This window comes from Tetrapisispora phaffii, chromosome 13 (genome assembly GCF_000236905.1).
Source record: "Tetrapisispora phaffii CBS 4417 chromosome 13, complete genome".
Classification (NCBI taxonomy): domain Eukaryota; kingdom Fungi; phylum Ascomycota; class Saccharomycetes; order Saccharomycetales; family Saccharomycetaceae; genus Tetrapisispora; species Tetrapisispora phaffii.
The window spans coordinates 122,647-138,963 of record NC_016532.1 but is presented as its reverse complement, the minus strand read 5'-3'; the positions used below and the strand labels follow the sequence as shown (position 1 = coordinate 138,963).

The following is a 16,317-nucleotide window of genomic DNA, read 5'->3' as shown; positions in this document are numbered from 1 at the left end:
CATCTCAAAAAATTGCATCTTTATCCCATCTCAGCTGTCTTTCCTATCTTGCTACCTTCTTTTCCCTCTTGAGCTTGAAAAGAACCAAGAATACTTCTTACAAAACTATAAACATGTCTACCGAAATCCCAAAGACCCAAAAAGGTGTTATTTTCTACGAAAACAACGGTCCATTAGAATACAAGGACATCCCAGTCCCAACTCCATTACCAAATGAACTTTTGATCCATGTCTTATACTCCGGTGTCTGTCACACTGACTTGCACGCTTGGCACGGTGACTGGCCATTGCCAGTCAAGTTACCATTAGTCGGTGGTCACGAAGGTGCCGGTGTTGTTGTCGGTATGGGTTCCTCCGTTAAGGGCTGGAAGGTCGGTGACTACGCTGGTATCAAGTGGTTAAACGGCTCTTGTATGTCCTGTGAAGAATGTGAATTGTCCAACGAATCCAACTGTCCAGAAGCTGACTTATCCGGTTACACTCACGACGGTAGTTTCCAACAATACGCCACCGCTGACGCTGTCCAAGCCGCTAAGATCCCAGCTGGTGCCGACTTAAAGAACATCGCCCCAATCTTATGTGCCGGTGTTACCGTCTACAAGGCCATCAAGTCCGCCAACTTAAAGGCTGGTGACTGGTTAGCTATCTCCGGTGCTTGTGGTGGTTTAGGTTCTCTAGCCATCCAATACGGTAAGGCTATGGGTTTCAGAATCCTAGGTATCGATGGTGGTGCCGAAAAGGAAGAATTATTCAAGAAGTTAGGTGGTGAATACTTCATTGACTTCACCCAATGTAAGGATATTATTGCTGAAGTTAAGAAGGCCACTAACGGTGGTGCTCACGGTGTCATCAACGTCTCCGTCTCCGAAGCCGCTATTGAAGCCTCCACTAACTACGTCAGATCCAACGGTACCGTCGTCTTAGTCGGTTTACCAGCTGGTGCCGTGTGTAAGTCCAACGTCTTCAACCAAGTCGTTAAGTCCACCAAGATTGTCGGTTCTTACGTCGGTAACAGAGCTGACACCAGAGAAGCTATTGACTTCTTCGTCAGAGGTTTAGTTAAGTCCCCAATCAAGGTTGTCGGTCTATCTCAGTTAGCTAGTGTTTTCGACGACATGCAAGCCGGTAAAATTGTCGGTAGAGTTGTCGTTGACACTTCCTGTTAAACAGTTTAAAAAAGAAATCAACTAATGAATTGCCTCTGAGGCCTACCATTTTTATTCTTTTTTAACTATAATATATAACAGTCCTGATTTAATGAATCTCATATAGAAATTTTTATAGCAAATGAAATAAATTCAGATTTATGCTTTTAATACAAATTTTTGTATAAATTTAATAAGTGATGCTTATTCATATGTATACGTATATATGTGTGTATGTACGTACTGTCGCGACAACGCAAGAACATTTTGCGTCGTTGGGGTATTTGCGTCGTTCGTCTGTCACACGCCTGTGTGATTGTTACCCGGGACTCGTGTGTTTTCTTAATTCTCCCAATTTGTTAAACACATTGAAGACCCAATTACAACCCACTAACCCATTAGCCAACTAACTAGACATATATATCTATAAGAATGTAATTGCCAGTCAAGGTTTGAAATGCTACTGGTGATTGGGATTGACAATCTGACTATTTCAGTAGAAGAGTTAAGAGGTGCTGCTGTTTTGCTTGCTGCTACGTAGGTCTGGAAAATGTTGCATTCGAATTTCAAACCTAATCGAATTCCATTAGCGTCAACGCTATTGAGGATGGGAAATCTATTTGCATCGATACCAATTAGATCGTTCTCTGGTACTAAATTTGCATTGGAGAACGTTAGATATCAAACTGTTAAGCAATCGAGAATTGTACCCAAGTTAGCCACTTTTTACTCGGCTAATCCACATCATGAAAACTGCATGAACAGACTAGAACATCTATTAAATAAATACATCAAATACCCTACTCAGTCGAGTCTCGTCAATGGTATGGACAAGCCGGCATGGTTATCCTTCGAAGACTACAGTCTTATTGGAGGTGGTACAAGATTGAGACCAATTCAGTACAGACAGTTGATCAGCATTCTAAATAGGTTGCACCATATCGACCAACAGCTGTCAAACGATGAGATAAGAACAGAACTAGGTCACTATTTTAAGAAGTCAGGGATGCTAGTGAATGAGAGGAAAGTTCATGTCTTGGATGAATTTGGAAGAGCAGTCGCAGTGGGCAAGAGAAAGTCATCCGTAGCAAAGGTGTATTTAGTGAGGGGAGACGGTCAAATACTCGTAAATAACAGGCAACTTAATGACTATTTCGTGGAAATAAAAGATAGAAGCTCTATTCTATTTCCTTTAGCTACAACTTCTTTGTCAGGTAGTTATAACGTGTTTGCCACAACCTCAGGCGGAGGTCCAACAGGCCAAGCTGAGGCTATATCTCATGCCATTGCAAAGGCTTTGTTGATTTTTAACCCATTATTAAAACCAAGGTTGCGTAAAGCAGGTTTGATCACAAGAGATTACAGACATGTCGAAAGAAAGAAGCCAGGTAAGAAAAAGGCCAGAAAGATGCCTACTTGGGTCAAGAGATAAACAGTCAATGTGGTTATCTCGTGCAGGTTTTTTTTGGGTCAGTATCCAAAATTACAACTCTATATTCCCCATAAAACCAAATTATATTATAAATGGTAGAGTAAATGAAAGTTCACTATTACAGTAATGTTTACAATCCCATGTATACAAATGTAAACTATTTAAAGAAAAACATGTAAATAACATATAATTTTTTGTTAGAATTTATAAAATTACGAATATATCATCGATTATCTTTGTTAAGTATTAGTGATTCTTGCAGATTTGGAAGTTTCCTTAACAATAACATTAGATCGTCAACAGTAATTACTTCCCTGTTAGCGTGTTTAGCAAACAATTCTAGATCCTTTCCTACTTCAACCAATTGGATATAGCATAGCTCAACTAAAGCATTTATATATTTAGGAGAAATAGTAGTATCAAAGGGTGTCTCCTCCTTGACTTGTTTCTCAATGCAGTACCAAAGTTTACCTTTTAATTGTGATATTAGTCTTTCTTTATCTTTATCAGTTGATGCTCCATTCTCCATTTCGACTCTTTCACTACAGATCCCGTAGCTTCACACTCCAGATTTTAGGAAATATATTCAATAAACTTCTTTATTATATTCCACAGTTGTTCATATAGCTAGCAATATTCTTATTGACTTTATTAACCGATTGGTAGGTGCCTTCTCATCTCTTTTTGCTTATTGTTCATAATTTTTGATGGCTGAAAAATTTAGCAACGAAATCATTAGTCTGTAAACGAAATATCGCAAGTATATAAAAGGGATATAGGTCAAAAGTCATTCAAGTTTAACTGTTTGACTAACTTAATAGTAAACTATAACGTGTGTTGATTGAGTTTTCTTTACGTATATTGCTAGTGTATGTTTTTCTAGTATTGTTAATTGGATTTTTTTGGTATAAATTGAAGGTAAAAGAAAAGGTATTTTTAGAATTGTGGGGCTGTGAAACTTTAATAATAATCCATTATTTTAAGTTCTATTTTGTTCATCTATTTCAATATATATTTATTGTCATTGATTCTAAGAAATATAAACTAGGAGAATATAATACTTATTTATCCCAATGGCTGATCAATTCACCGTTAGTTATGGGCTCCCACTTCCACAGTTAAGAAACCAACAACATGAAACTCATATTTTACCAGTAACAAAGATACTACAATGTAGGAACCAGGATAAATACAATACCGATAGTGAGAGATGTGAGAGCTTTTTAACATGTGGGCGAGATGGATCGATTATAAAATACCTTTATTCTAGTGATTTTCAACTGATTGAGACTAAAAAAATGCAAGCACATAGTGATTGGGTGACAGATTTAATAGATGTGGGAAATAGCATCTTCATTTCTGTAAGTCATGACTTTTCTATTGTTTTACATTCCATTAATGGAAAACTAGATACTTGGGAGACAAAAATTATTGGCTGTCATGATGATTATATTAAATGTATTGTCAGTTTACCAAAGATATTTAGTGATTACGACGAAGACAAGATTACGTTTGCAACTGCTGGTTTGGATAAAAAAATTAAAGTTTGGTCTTTGAACAAAAGACTATTGACTTATAAACTGCTGCATGTTTTCGATAATTCACAGGACAACGGTACAGGGTCAGTTTATGTGATATCAGCGGTTGATAACCCATCAGTTCCATACGATTTAATAGCAGGTGATAATAATGGTAATATAATATTATATTCTTGTAAAGAAGGGGTGGAAGTTGCTCGTATCGAAAAGGCCCATGATCAAAATATAAAATGCTTAAAATGTGTCGATAATTATAAAAATCTAATTTCCACTAGTTCCGATGGAACTATAACTGCTTGGGCGATTGCTATTTCAAAAACATTCGATGACAAAAATAATGAAATCATTATTCCATTAACAAAAATTCGTAACTTAAATTGGAACGGTGCTCCAGTATGGTGTATCTATGGTGAATCGCTAAAGGAACTTTATGTCGGAGATGCAAAAGCAAATATCTTTAAAGTTAATTTCGAAATATCGCAGCCTAGCGCTGTGGTCATATTTAATGGAACGCGATATCCCTCTAAAGCTGACACTACTGAGTCTAGAAATAATTTTGGAATACTGGATCTTATGAGGGTGCATGACACAAATAACCTCTTTTTTTCAGTCTCAAAAGACTCGAATTTAATGCATTTAGATGTGGAATTAGACGACCTAACATTAATTCAAGGTGGAGTTGCATTGACAAGATCATCATTATTAACTAATAGAAGACATGTAATTACCGAGAATACAAGAGGTGAAATACAAACATGGGATATTATTTCCTGTAGATTATTGAACACTTTTGATGTAACAGATGGGGACTTTAATGATATCGTCTATAAATATACAACTAAAGAAATTCTGCCCCATTGGTGTACTGTATCTATTAAAGTTGGTCTTTTGTTTGTAAAACTAAACGCTCGGTTATTGAGCACAGAAGTTTACGGTGCAGCACTGGAAAACTATGAAATAATAAACGATGTAATCATCAACCCTGATCAGCGGTTCAATTTGGGTAAAATTGTAATAAATTCTCTTTTTAATGAGTTTTTAAGTTATGAAATAGAAAAGGACAAACTGCTAAGAAAAAGAATTGCTAGTAAAAAGAAAGATTCCTTTTTTAACTATCAGAAAGATGAACACAATAATAGCTCATTGTCTATTGAAAATGGAGAACCAGGTACATCTGATAAGAAAAATAAGGATAAGAAGAAAAAATCACATATTATGAAATTTAAGTTAGGATCACCAAGTACTCAGCCCGCTTTTTCAACTACTCCATCAACTCCTTCTTCTATGATTGGAAACTATTCAGATAATGATAGAAATATAAATATTTCCAATAATTTGCAAAATGGCATCAAGATAACCTTAGAATCTCCAAGGCCACAGAATAGAACCAAACAACCGTCTATTGAAAAACTTGTAAATGGCTACCCTAATTCCAAAACGGAATCCGGAACCATAAGTATGAGCACAGGTTCTTATTTAAATAGAAAACTAAAAAAATTAGGAAGTAGACCGTCATCAGCAGTACAAGGAGGTGAACATTATGAGAACGTAAGAACCCCCGACTCTTCATTTGATGAAAGTAGTGTTGATTATGGTGACGATAATAATGGAACTTTAAGACCAGTCACTGCCACTCCTTTTGCATCAATAACACAAAGTCCTCAGCAAAGAGCTTCGAGTACACCTGCACTAGAGTTTTCCTCAAGAAATTCACCATTGCCTAGTGCATCTGTTGGAGGTAATGTAAGTCCAGATAATGTTAATCAAAGTACTGGTAAAACTTTATCTCACTCCAAACGTAATTTTATGTGCGATCTATTAAGTGAATTTGAAGAAGCATATATACAACAATTCCAATTAAATTCATCATCATTAAAGCTTTTGAGCAAGAAGCAACCCGAATCAAAAATTTCAAAGGCAACAGAATTACCATTATTAAGAATTAAATTTGGAACATTGCTAGTGATACATAAATGGGAGAAGGATGCTTGTGGCGGTATAGTCGTTTTTTCTACATTTTTGCCTGGGACCAATCAAAGTTTGGATAATAATGAGTTTAATGATACTACTGTTATAATGGAAGGAGAGGAATTTGATTCCCAGATCTATGAAGATGAAAAACTAGAGAAATTTGATTTCATTGATTATGAGTATGGGCATGGTATTAACAGACGTATGTTATTTGAGCAATTAGAACGAAACGTCCCGTATTGGTTTGCTAAAATCTTATTTGACGACAACAATCATCATGAAAGTCAATCTCAACCAAAATTAAATTTTACAATTGCATTATGGACGGACGATGGACCAAATTCGAATGCAAACAACACCAATGACATTAATAAACAAAGCGACAATATAGATAAACCTCCGTCCTCTAAATCTGCCTACCAAAGGCTGAAATTTTCGAGAAATAAATCCACTGATTCATTACCGACAGCAACCTCGTTACCACGCATATCTGAATACAATTCTAAATTGTCAGCTCTTGGAATGGTAAGAATCAAGAAAATCAAGCAATTCATTACGGAACGATTCGACTGCAAAACACCAGAAATGAAGGCAAAAGTAGATCCAAGCGACTGGCTGGAAATTTTATGCAAGGGACAAGTCCTCGAAAATGATATGACTTTAAGTTCGGTAAAGACATTGTATTGGAAGTCACAAAATGGAATGGTCCTTGAATATAGAAGAAAGATCAAAGATTAAATCTGAAAATTAAGATCCCGTCCCCTCTCTGCAACAAAAGTTGAACACTACTAAACACATCTACCTAGAAAATAAAACCAAATACATCAATTATATATCCCCCACTATGCACACGTATTCTAACAACAAATAAGCACGTTCGTTCCTCTTATGATCTCAATAACGGTGTTTTGCATTTACTGACGCTGACACTTGTCAGTCGTTTTCCGCATGAGCAATTCCCTCGGCCGCCCAACGCGGTCGCTCACTTTATACGACCACGAAAATTTTTTGCAATAACAGAAGACCATCGATAAATTGTAATTAACATGAAGTTAAATAATTAAATGAATAAATGAGTTAGTTAATTTAATTGGAATAGTTGTTAGTAACTGTATATCGATACTGCTGATTAGTTTAGGTAGTTGTTCTATCAAGGATCTAGCGGATAAGAAAATCGAAACTAGGGCTTACCTTTTCATTTGATTATATACTCTCCAGGAAATTCAGTGGTGTTGTTACTTTTTTTGCTTTGAATTGGAGGTTTTTGTCGATTGAGATACATACACATATATAAATAAAGGTCGTTATAATGGATAAGGATAGTGAAAGAAGTGTCTCTTCTCTGTGGAGAACTTTCAGAACCGTTAAGGAAATGGTCAGAGACAGAGGTTATTTCATTTCTCAAGATGAAATTGAACTGCCTTTGGAGGATTTCAGAGCTAAATATTGTGATTATATGGGTAAGCCACAACGTAAAATGATGTCTTTCCAAGCTAATCCAACTGAAGAATCTCTGGAAAAATTTCCGGAGACTGGCTCTTTATGGGTTGAGTTCTGTGATGAGCCATCTGTCGGTGTCAAGACTATGAAGAATTTTGTTATACATATTCAAGAAAAAAATTATCAGACGGGTATATTTGTTTACCAAACTAACGTTACACCAAGTGCGATGAAATTGGTTCCCTCCATCCCACCTGCTACTATTGAAACTTTCCACGAAGCTTCTTTAGTTGTCAACATTACACATCACGAATTAGTTCCAAAGCATATAAGATTGAGTGAAGAAGAAAAGAAGGATCTATTAAAAAGATACAGATTAAAAGAATCTCAACTGCCAAGAATCCAAAGAGCTGATCCAGTTGCATTATATCTGGGGTTGAAGAGAGGTGAAGTCGTGAAGATCATCAGAAAGAGTGAAACTTCCGGTCGTTACGCAAGTTACAGAATATGTATGTGATTACATTTTTTGTTATTTGAAACTGATTGTCTCAAAAGATTCACAGTACTAAAAGAAAGTGAAAATAAAATAAAAATAAACTAAACTAAACTAAATTAAAATATCAACGTCATTTGTACAATATCTCAAAGTATCCCCTCTGATTGTGATATCTAATGTTCATATATTTATTCATTGTAATTAGAGATATATAGATTTTTTCCAGGATAATATTATTGTCATCATTTATTTCATTGTATGTATACTATAGCAACAATCGGTTTTTGTATTTACACTATATAGGAAGTGAATATTCGGAATCTTGCTCATTAGTATTCATTGATTTCTCTTGTAATTTCTCCATCTCTCCAAAGTGAATATTAGAAGCTCGTTTTGCCATGTACATGTTTTCTTTAGTTCTACCAGATCTCTTAGGAGCTTTTCTATCAAGTTCAGAATTGGGAACTTCCGTTTCAAGGGTGGTATCCTCTATATTTTTATCTGCATTTAACATTTTTTGAAGCTCATTCTCTTCTAGTTCTTTCTGTTTCTGAACTAACAGTTCTCTGCTTTTTTGTTTTCTGGTCTCTTGTCTTTTCATCCACATTTCACGCTCTAAGTCTGCATTTTTTGAATCATCATCATCCAGTTCTACTATTTTCCTTAATAAATCTTTATCTGTACTATAATTGGAATTCATAAGCTTTACACTGTCCTCATTTTTCTTTGATACAAGAACGTTGTGTTCAACCCTCTTTATCAGTTTTGCATATGTTGAATCAGATTTTACTTCTTTATTTCGCAGCTTTGAGTCGTCTGTCGTTATGCTTCTTTTTTTTATAAATGTAGGTCTAAATAGTCTCAATTCCGAATCACTCTCACTGCTGGTATCACTCTCACTACTACTACTACTACTACTATAATTTTCACTGCCGTTACTATTGTCGCTAATGTTAGGATTATTAATATTATCATTTGAGTCACCATTAATATTATTCTGTTCATAGTTAATGTCTTCCCTAATAGCTTTTGTATTTAAACCACTGAGCTCTTGTTCCTCATTCTTCTTAACATCAATATTTGATGACTGATCAGGTTTTTTATTTGATTCATCACTAGAATTGTCAGACGAGCTCTCAGCTGAACTTTCTGAGTACCTTCTTTTGATATGTCTAATAGCCATGTTTAAACAGTATCGTATGCGTCTCTCACAATGACCTATTGTATCATAAATATGCATCTGAAACAAATAAATGACTTTTTTTAAAAATTGCTACAATACATTCTTTTCATTATTTACTAGCCTTTAAATTTCAATAAGGCTTGAATCCGAAAGATGGTTTTAACACCTTACTAATAATTATTAATGCACATAGACAAAATATAAAAGAAGATGACTTAATGGACATTTATATAAATATAACATGTATATAAAGAGATGTCTAGGTTACGTAGCTGTATTTCTGTCATTATAATTCGGCCAATATAGTCCCTAATCGAAGAATTACTAGCCCATAATTATGAAGTTGATATATTTTACTTCCTTTATTGTTTCCCTTATTTCACTAGCAAGTTTAGCTGTTGCTAATACCAAGAACCATGAGACTGTTTTATCATTGGATCAATTTTATGATGCATGCAATTCCAATTCTTCATATACCGTCGTTAAATATTTCACAACCTGGTGTTCTCATTGTAAGAAATTAGCCCCAGTATTTGATGAATTGTCTGAAATATATCTAAATGATGAAACTTCACCAAATATTAAGTTTTTAGATGTTGATTGTGATATGTTTGGCAGCACTATTTGTGCAAAACTTCCTGGCTTCCCTGTCGTTCAAGTGATTAAGCCAGCTTCATCAGTAATTCAATCTAATAAATCTCCCAATGAATATGAAAATAGATCAATCTTTAAGAGAATATTGGACTTTGTCACTTCCAGATTTGAAAATCCTAAATGGACTCTAGATGAAAAGAGGGTTGTTGAATTTAGAGGCAGAAGAGATTTAGAGACTATGAATAAATTCGTTAACCAGGTTATTTTAAAACATAATCAAGATACTTTAATTTTGAATTTATTAAAGGATTCTGAATTTAAATGTGAAGGTGAACGTGTTATCTTGTGCAAAGAAGGTAAGAAGTATTTAAATGAGAAGTTGGTCAACTTAAATAATTTAGAAGAACTTTTGAAAGAAAGGAAAAAGCTTGAGAATGTTTACAGGAATAATATTGAATCCATTGAAAAGAAAAATGAAGAGGAAGCTAAGGATATTATCAGTGTGTTGGAGAAAATATCATTTAAATTATCAATGATTGATCTTTACGAAGATACGGTGATAAGAGAAGATACTAAAGATGATGGAGATTTTGCGGATATTGTTCATGATGAATTCTAACTTCAAGACTAGTTATAACGAAATTGTACAATAAGAAATTTTTGAATAGTTCTAACCTTTATTTAAATTGATTATATAAATACAAAATCTATATGCATATTACATATTAATTGATATAGATAAGTATGATTATTGTAAGATGCTGGATTTCCATACTCCGAAACCACCTGCGAGATTACATAATATTCTATAGTTATATTTTTATATATGACTGAGTTAAATGGTTGAACGTTACAGTATTCCTTTCTTACTGAGTAATTGTAAATTTAAAAGACTGTTTCTGTTAATAATGTTTAGAATTGTTGCTACTAAATAGAATATTATGAAATAATTATTTTCAACTATTTATAATTTGTTATGAGTTTACCAAATTTAGAGTTAATATAAGAAGTTAACTAAAAAGAAATGGGAATGTGCTAAATATAAATACGCATCAATAATATTTAAATTACCCAAGAGAATGATCTATTAAAATATAACGTAATTCAAGTTCAGAAGTTTAAAGTTTATCAAAGGTCATTAAAATTATTATAAATTCATTATATAGTTATACATTTTATACGCTCATAAAATATAAATCGATAATTGGTTGAAATCGTAGAACAAACAAAAACATTAAAATAGTGTATTGTTTAGCAGATAATTTAGGAAAATCTGTAAACGATCTTACTACCGTAGGTTTCTCCCTCAGATAAGGTAACCGATTTTTTCCAAGGTTCTTGATTAATTGCATCAACATATCTACCAGGTTCTACAGCAAAACCTTGTCTAGCATGATAGCCAGCTGATAAGAAGTCCCCAGTATAAATTTGGAAAGATGGCTCAGTAGTCAACACTTCTAATCTAATATTTGATTCTGGATGGTATGCTTTTACAACGGTCTTTAGTTCACGAGAACTAGAATCAATTTGGTCGTATTTTTCATTTTCATCGACAACGAAAGCATAATCATATTTTGGTTCAGATTGTCCTAAGATGGTAGCCTTTTCATTTAATTTAGCAATCTCTCTGTCGATAATTTTACCGGTTGGAATCATATTTTCATCGATATCAACTGACTTATTGTTAATAACTTGGATTTCAGTTCCAACAAAAGTCTCCTTGTTAACTTTATTCAAATTGAAATAAGTGTGATTAGTCATGTTAATCGGAGTAGACTTACCGCCAGAAACTTGAGCTTTATATTCGATACTCAAAGATTTTTCAGCAACACGTAATGTATACATAACTATGACCGATAAGTCGCCTGGGAATTCTGAGTTTTCAGATGGATCAACTAATAGGAATTCAGCAGTATAAACATCCTTAGATGGGTTTTTAACTAAAGGACCTAAAAATTTCTTAGTGTGGAATGTATCAACAGATGAGTGGTTAGCATTTGGACCATTATTCAGAGCTAATTGATAAGTCTCACCGTTTAATGAAAAAGTACCATTCTTGATTCTGTTTGCATATCTACCAATTGTGGCACCGATATAAGCACTATCCTCAGCCAGATAACCTTCTTCATTGTCATAACCTAGCACGACGGATTGACCATCTACTTTCAAATCCACCAAAGTGGCACCAATATTAGCAATGGTAGCTTGGAACTTGGTGCCGTCACCAAGCGTGATAAATCTGCTATCGTAATTGTCTTCTTCTGCAGCAAAAGCATCAACAATACCTTTTAATTGATAACCAAATGGGTTTTCAGTGGTCCATTTCCATAAGTCTTTGCAAGCATCAGCCACATCTAATTCAGTTTTCCATTCCAATTCTCTAGTGGCTCTATCTGGCTTTGCAGTTAAATTAATGACATCACCAGCTCTTCTACCAACAATTTCATATGGAATATCATCACCACAAGCTGCACAGAAGGCTTTGAGAACCTCCAGAACTGTGGAACCAGTACCTGAACCTAAATTCCATTCTCTGCAGATACCTTCTTCGTTCTTTTTCTCCAAGTATTTTAGAGCTGCAATATGGCCCTTTGCTAAATCGACGACATGGATATAATCTCTAATTGGCGTGCCATCTCTTGTTTCATAGTCGTTACCAAAAACATTTAATTTATCTCTTCTACCAACAGCGACTTGAGCCATGTATGGCAGTAGATTGTTTGGGATACCTAACGGGTCTTCACCGATCAAACCTGATGGATGAGCACCGATTGGATTGAAATATCTCAAGATGGCGAATTTCCAAAAGTTATTATTCGAGTTGTACAAATCATTTAAAATCTTCTCGACAGCGTATTTTGTATTGCCATATGGGTTAGTTGGACCTAATGGACATTCTTCCGGGATCGGAATCATATCTGGGAATCTTGTAGCATCACCATAAACAGTAGCAGAAGATGAAAAAACTAATGATTTGACTCCGTAAACTTCCATTAATTCCAACAGATTCAATGTCCCTAAAATATTATTATGATGATATTTCAATGGGATTTTCGTGGATTCCCCAACAGCTTTTAAACCTGCAAAATGAATCACCGAATCAATTTTATTATCCTTGAAGATAGTCTCTAAATTTTCCCTATCACATAGATCAGTGTGATAAAATTTAATGTCTCTCTTAACTAATATTTTCAACCTAGCAACTGATTCGTAAGAAGAATTATCCAAGTTATCGACAACGATACAATCGTAGCCATTTTCAATCAGTTCAGCAACTGTATGAGAACCAATATAACCGGCACCACCAGTGACTAGAACAACTTTTCTTTCAGACATTTGTTTTTTATTTTATTGTTTTATAATTTTATTGTTTTACCATAGTTTGAAGTTGACAATAAATTAGATCAAGATAACAGTAAAATGAAAATGAGAGTTGGAATAATTCAAATAAAAATATATCAACCCCATATATATATATATATATATTAGAAAATAAAAAAAGACAACGACGAGCAACAAGACAAATGAAGATCGATTCTAATAAAACTCAGCTGCTGATCACGCAAGACCTCAATGGTTAATGGTCGCTCCTCACTGAATATTCAAGATGACTTAATAAACCTTTAATTTTAATAGCTTTAACATAGTAAAAACCTATAAAGTTCTTACAATTCCGTATACTCTTGGTATACCATTTCGATATTTTTCACTATTCCAGTCTTAAAGTGTGCTTCAGTTCAGTTCGGTCGACGCAAGACCGTGGATCGTCATTGTCACTGATGTTAACAATGATCACGGACCACTGTAACCCGAGGAGATGATAGCCATTTCCACGGACAACTGTTATCCGAAGAAACGGTCCGCGCAATGAGGCGGGTAACCAGAACTTCCAGATCCGTTGGAACATTTTCAGATTACGAACACTCTCTCTCTATTATGGTGGGAATGGAAATGGATCAGTTCCGCAGTGAAGGCAAAGGACCCTTAGGACACCAAGAAACACTGAAGATTGCAATGAACAAGTATCTTCTTAAACACTCTCTAAATTGCATAAGAGATATATAGGTTGTTCAAGTGCAAGCTGTTATGTATGTCTCTGGGGTAGAATGAATCCTGACTCAATGCTTGTTCGTGCAGAGATTCCGGACTCAGTTCTCTTCTTAATGGGATCACAACTGGATGTTGCTATTCATATATCTTGACGAGGTATCGATGAAGGAAAGGCGGTTCTTACATTCCACATATGCGTGTCTATTATATCAGCAGGCTTCTATTCATGTTAAGGTGATTTGAAGTTTCACTTTCAATCTTGGTATTTCAAATTCCAAGTGATATAGTGGTTTTCGTTTTTTTCCTTTTCAAGTTCTTGCGGCTTCTTCTACCACTTTTACATTTTAAGGTCATCATATTCGTATATTTATCTCTGTATATAACAACCACTATAATAATGGTCAATTCTTTATCGTATGTTCTAGTTCTAAGTTATTTCGAATAGCTACATTCACAACTCAACGTCAACAGCTGCACGTCGTAAAAGCAAGATGCAATCATTACCAGTATTTAGAATAGACAATGATAATAAAAATGTTTCCGATATCACTAAGAAATGTATCGATATCACTTTGAAATTTCAAGATAAATTCAAATACTATCCAAACTTCATCGTTTCTTCTCCAGGAAGGGTCAATATCATTGGTGAGCATATCGATTATGAGGAGTTCCCTGTTTTGCCAATGGCAATTAATAAAAATATATTATGTGCAGTGAGAATTTTGGAAAATAGTCATTCAATTAGTATTTATAATGATAACTATGAGAAGTTCGCTGAAAAGAAATTCGACTTGCCATTGAACGGCGAGCTGATATCGATCGACCCTTCGATCTCAGATTGGTCGAACTATTTCAAGTGTGGGCTGTTAGTGGCACATAAATTCTTGAAGAAAAAATATCCCGACCGTTTTAACAATGCAATGTTAAAAGGGTTATATATTTATATTAAGGGTGACATCCCTACTGAAAGTGGTATTTCCTCGAGTGCGGCCATGTGTGTGACGGTTGCAGCATTGATAATAAGAAGTAATTTGGGCCCAGAGTATAGCATCAGCAAGAAAGAACTCATAGCAATCACAGAAGGTGCTGAACATTACATAGGTGTGAGCACGGGTTCGATGGACCCAGCAGTTATTATTTGCAACGAATCGAATAAGTTGTCGTTTATAAATTTCAAACCTCAGCTATCCACTTCGAATGTGGAATTGCCAGTCTTTAACAGTGAAAACAATATCAGGTTTTTAATTGCAAACACGTTGGTTTCCTCGAACAAATACGAAACGGGGCCAATCAATTACAACTTGAGGGTTGTTGAAGACACAATTGCTGCAAACATCTTAGCTGCTAAATATGGGTTCCAACTGAATAGACGAATGACAGAGAGTTTTACTTACGATGAAGACGATTACGACATGACATTCAACTCCACAAGAAAGCAGCAAACATTTAGCAAGGGCAACTTGCGAGATTTCATGGATGCTTATTTTGCAAGACACCTGAACGATGAAAGCGAGTTATTCATAAACCCCAATGACCACAATAGTATCAAGAGAACAGAACAGATGCTCAACACTATGATTAACCTGCTGGACAACTGTTTCCCCAACGACAACAATCAACATAGCACAGGATACAGTATTCCTGAACTCGCCGGTTTGCTGAACTGTTCCCGTGATGAGTTCACAAGAGAATACTTATTAGTGAACCCAGTGAGATTCCAGACGTTGAAGGTGTACCAGAGATCGAAACATGTCTTCACCGAGGCTCTGCGAGTCATCAAATGCATCGAACTGATCAATTTCCATGGCGATTTATCCATGGACCGGTTTTTAAAAGAGTTGGGACGATTGATGCATGAAAGCCAACGTTCCTGCGATGAACTATACGAATGTTCTTGTCCTGAGATCGACGAGGTGTGCGAGATTGCAATTGCCAATGGTTCATACGGCTCGCGTTTGACAGGGGCAGGATGGGGTGGATGCACCGTACATTTGGTGTCTTCCGATGAACAAATCGAAAACATCAAAAGATCGCTGAGAGAGAACTATTATCTGAAACATAATCCCAGCATTACAGAAGAAGAGTTGAAGAATGCAATGATAGTGTCGACTCCGTCGATGGGAAGCTGCATCTTTGAATTATAAAGAGCTCTCAATACACGCAACAAGAACAACATAGAATACAAGAAAACCACACCAACTCCATTGAAAAGGGTTCATCTTCCATAGACACCGGACTCGCAATCAGTTAGTTACCATTAATAGCACTAAATCAAAGTCCATTATCCGAATGAGGCAGAGCTCCATAGAAGATGAATCCTATCAGATGTCGACACACCTGCAATGAGTCTTGTTAACCTGGGCTTGGCAACCTTTGACCTTTGACCTTTGACGGTTACGATATTGATGTCGGTGTTGTTGCTGTCGCTCTGCAGGGACGGGAAGAGCCTCTTTTATCTCCGTCTTCCA

At 35.4% G+C, this 16,317-nt stretch overlaps 9 protein-coding genes across 9 annotated transcripts; 6 read left to right on the top strand and 3 right to left on the bottom strand.

Annotated features, from left to right (window-relative positions):
* Positions 1-113: 113 nt before the first annotated feature.
* On the top strand, positions 114-1,166 carry ADH5 (alcohol dehydrogenase ADH5; the record flags this gene model as incomplete). Its single annotated transcript, XM_003688034.1, has 1 exon — positions 114-1,166. One exon carries the CDS (start codon positions 114-116, stop codon positions 1,164-1,166), a length of 1,053 nt encoding a protein of 350 aa, XP_003688082.1.
* Positions 1,167-1,695: 529 nt separating this feature from the next.
* On the top strand, positions 1,696-2,577 carry MRPS9 (mitochondrial 37S ribosomal protein uS9m; the record flags this gene model as incomplete). The annotated part of the gene is made up of 1 exon (XM_003688033.1): positions 1,696-2,577. The coding sequence occupies one exon, from the start codon at positions 1,696-1,698 to the stop codon at positions 2,575-2,577; it is 882 nt and encodes a 293-aa protein (XP_003688081.1).
* Positions 2,578-2,800: 223 nt separating this feature from the next.
* MHF1 (Mhf1p) lies at positions 2,801-3,106 on the bottom strand (the record flags this gene model as incomplete). The annotated part of the gene is made up of 1 exon (XM_003688032.1): positions 2,801-3,106. The coding sequence occupies one exon, from the start codon at positions 3,104-3,106 to the stop codon at positions 2,801-2,803; it is 306 nt and encodes a 101-aa protein (XP_003688080.1).
* Positions 3,107-3,650: 544 nt separating this feature from the next.
* Positions 3,651-6,824, top strand: DUF1 (Duf1p; the record flags this gene model as incomplete). The annotated part of the gene is made up of 1 exon (XM_003688031.1): positions 3,651-6,824. The coding sequence occupies one exon, from the start codon at positions 3,651-3,653 to the stop codon at positions 6,822-6,824; it is 3,174 nt and encodes a 1,057-aa protein (XP_003688079.1).
* A 571-nt stretch (positions 6,825-7,395) lies between these two features.
* RPB5 (DNA-directed RNA polymerase core subunit RPB5) lies at positions 7,396-8,043 on the top strand (the record flags this gene model as incomplete). Its single annotated transcript, XM_003688030.1, has 1 exon — positions 7,396-8,043. One exon carries the CDS (start codon positions 7,396-7,398, stop codon positions 8,041-8,043), a length of 648 nt encoding a protein of 215 aa, XP_003688078.1.
* Positions 8,044-8,317: 274 nt separating this feature from the next.
* Positions 8,318-9,262, bottom strand: SPP381 (U4/U6-U5 snRNP complex subunit SPP381; the record flags this gene model as incomplete). The annotated part of the gene is made up of 1 exon (XM_003688029.1): positions 8,318-9,262. The coding sequence occupies one exon, from the start codon at positions 9,260-9,262 to the stop codon at positions 8,318-8,320; it is 945 nt and encodes a 314-aa protein (XP_003688077.1).
* Positions 9,263-9,542: 280 nt separating this feature from the next.
* Positions 9,543-10,418, top strand: MPD2 (protein disulfide isomerase MPD2; the record flags this gene model as incomplete). The annotated part of the gene is made up of 1 exon (XM_003688028.1): positions 9,543-10,418. The coding sequence occupies one exon, from the start codon at positions 9,543-9,545 to the stop codon at positions 10,416-10,418; it is 876 nt and encodes a 291-aa protein (XP_003688076.1).
* Positions 10,419-11,062: 644 nt separating this feature from the next.
* GAL10 (bifunctional UDP-glucose 4-epimerase/aldose 1-epimerase) lies at positions 11,063-13,135 on the bottom strand (the record flags this gene model as incomplete). The annotated part of the gene is made up of 1 exon (XM_003688027.1): positions 11,063-13,135. One exon carries the CDS (start codon positions 13,133-13,135, stop codon positions 11,063-11,065), a length of 2,073 nt encoding a protein of 690 aa, XP_003688075.1.
* A 1,205-nt stretch (positions 13,136-14,340) lies between these two features.
* On the top strand, positions 14,341-15,993 carry TPHA0M00650 (uncharacterized protein; the record flags this gene model as incomplete). The annotated part of the gene is made up of 1 exon (XM_003688026.1): positions 14,341-15,993. The coding sequence occupies one exon, from the start codon at positions 14,341-14,343 to the stop codon at positions 15,991-15,993; it is 1,653 nt and encodes a 550-aa protein (XP_003688074.1).
* Positions 15,994-16,317: the final 324 nt, after the last annotated feature.